The sequence below is a fragment of the Lycium ferocissimum genome, chromosome 6, assembly GCF_029784015.1.
Source record: "Lycium ferocissimum isolate CSIRO_LF1 chromosome 6, AGI_CSIRO_Lferr_CH_V1, whole genome shotgun sequence".
NCBI lineage: Eukaryota > Viridiplantae > Streptophyta > Magnoliopsida > Solanales > Solanaceae > Lycium > Lycium ferocissimum.
In genome coordinates this window covers 1,914,084-1,916,867 of record NC_081347.1, presented here as the reverse complement: position 1 = coordinate 1,916,867, position 2,784 = coordinate 1,914,084, and the positions used below count along the sequence as shown (strand labels likewise).

At 35.8% G+C, this 2,784-nt stretch overlaps 1 protein-coding gene across 1 annotated transcript; it reads left to right on the top strand.

The window, feature by feature from the left end:
* The first annotated feature begins 841 nt into the window (after positions 1-841).
* Positions 842-2,324, top strand: LOC132058864 (F-box/FBD/LRR-repeat protein At1g13570-like). The gene is made up of 3 exons (XM_059451237.1): positions 842-1,663; positions 1,757-1,921; positions 2,028-2,324. The coding sequence occupies exons 1-3, from the start codon at positions 842-844 to the stop codon at positions 2,322-2,324; spliced, it is 1,284 nt and encodes a 427-aa protein (XP_059307220.1).
* The last annotated feature ends 460 nt before the right edge of the window (positions 2,325-2,784 follow it).

Sequence of the window (2,784 nt, the reverse complement as noted above, 5' to 3'; positions counted from 1 at the left end):
TAAATTTTGTTGTATTGCAGTGATGAACTTACTATTTATGTCTGGAATTAGGATTTTTTTTTTTTTTTTTTGGTAATGGACCAAAAAACCAATTGACCCTACATACTTTATATTTACGTGACACTGTAATTTTAGCATCTGGCATGCACTGTAATAAAGTATCTCTCTTTCTCATCGCTATCTTGGAGAAACTCGAAATCAAGCAAAAAATTGGACATTAAAGGTGGATCATTGTAAATTCTCATAGATTAATATGCCAGTAAATATACAGAGAACTTTGTAATATAATTTTTTTTAACTTTTATTTGGTATAATGATGAGTTTAAATGGAGAAACATTGTTAGTGAGGATTCATATAGCCGACCCAGACTTGTTTGGGAATGAGGCGTAGTCGTTGTTGTTGTTAATCCACAAGTGTATTTATGATGTATTGATGGAAGGTGATCTTGCTGTAAGAATGGAATTAATGGATACTAAGATATATTGCATGGATTTGTTTATTGGTACATATCCACTCCGTTATCGTACCATATGGGTATCTCAAAGCAAATTAGAATATCCATATAACATAGATATTAAGAGGAGATAGTTGACTGATTTCAACTAGAATGCACCTTTATTTCCTATGTTGATTTGACAATGTGAATAACCGCTTTGTCCAAATAGTTTGGAGATTCCTTACTTCATATTATTGTTTTACAGGTTCTTGGTAATTATTGTTGGAAGTGTTCCTTTCGTTCTTATCTTGATTTGACAATGTGCATAGTAGTTTTGTCCAGATAATTTGAAGATTCCTTACTTCGTATTATTGCATATTTTATACAGGTTCTTGGTGTGTTATATGATGCCTCGTAAGGGAAGAAAGCATAATCAAATTCTCACTCCTGATGTCCTTAGCAACCTCCCTGATAATGTAATCGACGTTATTCTGGTGCGTTTGCCTTGTAAAGATGCTGTGAGGACAAGCATCTTATCAAAGAAATGGAGGTATCACTGGTGCAGACTTACAGAATTGACGCTTGATGAATCTCATTGGCCAACAGAAGAGGATTGCCGAGACCCTACAATTAAATTTTCAAAGATTATCTACCAGTTTTTTACCCTTCATGAAGGACCTATTACTAAGTTTACGCTCAACCTTGTTGATCTGGGAAGTACTCCTGAGATTGACAACTTCATATATTTCCTCTCAAGGAATGGCATTCAACATCTTGTTCTTCACTTTGCATGGGATATGGAATGCAAATTGCCTTCTTCACTTTTCATGTGTTCGCAACTGAGGCATCTAGATCTTCATGGATGCTCACTACATCCTCCATCTGTCTTTACAGGATTTGATAGGTTAACTAGCCTGGAACTTCGTGAAGTCACAATTTCTTCTGAATTCCTCAAAAGTTTGATATCTCATTGCCCGTTGCTTCAGCAGTTGGTGCTGAATATGTTGAATGTCTATGAAATGTTTAACATAATTGAAATTAATGCCCCCATGCTGAGATCGTTTGATTTCTCAGGCTATATAAGTTCTATCTGCCTAAAGAATGCCCCTCTTCTGGTAAAAGTGTCTCTGACATGTTATGATAATGTCGAGGATCTTGATTTTGCAAAAAGTTTCGAGTCTTGTTCTGCTCTCGAGCACCTCCTCTTGGACCTCTCTTATACTGAGGTAGATGTTGCTTCATGACTTCATTTTATGCGCTTCAGCGGATGGAACATCTTTTTATCCGACTCATCTTGAATTTTGGTAAATTTTTCCTAGATCTTTGATGAAGAAGCTTATGAAGCACCAACAAGGCTTTCCTCTGATTTTAACTGTGTCAAACGGTTTTACCTGCCTGATATTATGCTGGTGGACTCATATAAGCTCTCACTTGCTCTCTGCTGGATAAGAAGCTTCCCATATTTAGAATATCTTGAAATTGAGGTTTGTAGTGCTTTGACTTTATTCTTTCTTTCTTATTTAGTGGCTTTGTATTCATACTTCTTAGATCCTCAATAATATGAGAGTTTACTTATTGCATCTTTCGTAGGTATACAATATTTTTGGTGGTGGTACTGGAGAATCCCTTGAACTCAAACGTTTGTCAGACATGACATTTAATCACCTTAGAGAAGTTAAGCTACAATTCGGTACACGAGGAATGTCGCAGATGCAGCTTATCAAGCTTTTGTTAGCCAACTCACCGGTGTTGGTGAGAATGCTAATCAATACACGTTATCTAGATGATGGAACTCCTGACACAAGATTAAAAATATTCCCTGAGATATCAAATTTTTTGCGTGCATCACCTAAAGTTGAAGTAGTCTACAAAAATTCTATAAGTTAAAATTGAGAGAGAAACAAACGTTGTAGTAGTATAACACTCTGTTTTGCCTTGTCATAACGTCTATTTCGGAACACGTGCATTGCTAGATGGATGTTTTGATTAGTTCGTTTTGTAATAACATTGCCATTATATGTTTAAGGATTTTTACATGCCTGCTCATGAATGAGTTATCAAATGTGGCTTATACCTGAATTGACACTGGTGGTTTATTTCAATGTTAAATTGTGGGGTCGCAGTGTGTGTGTTCTCTACTTGGTCAATTGCTTGTTTCTGGCACAGCTTTGAGGGACTTAATGGGTTCTGCTTTGTGCCTAAAAACTAACTCAGTTTTCAAAATTACTTAACCAAACAAAAGATGATACACCCTTCTACCCTCATGTGAATCCCTTAATTTCCACCGGAAGTTTCAAGACTTCAAATTTCTTAAATGTGAAATGTCATTTATATTGAGCAAATATTT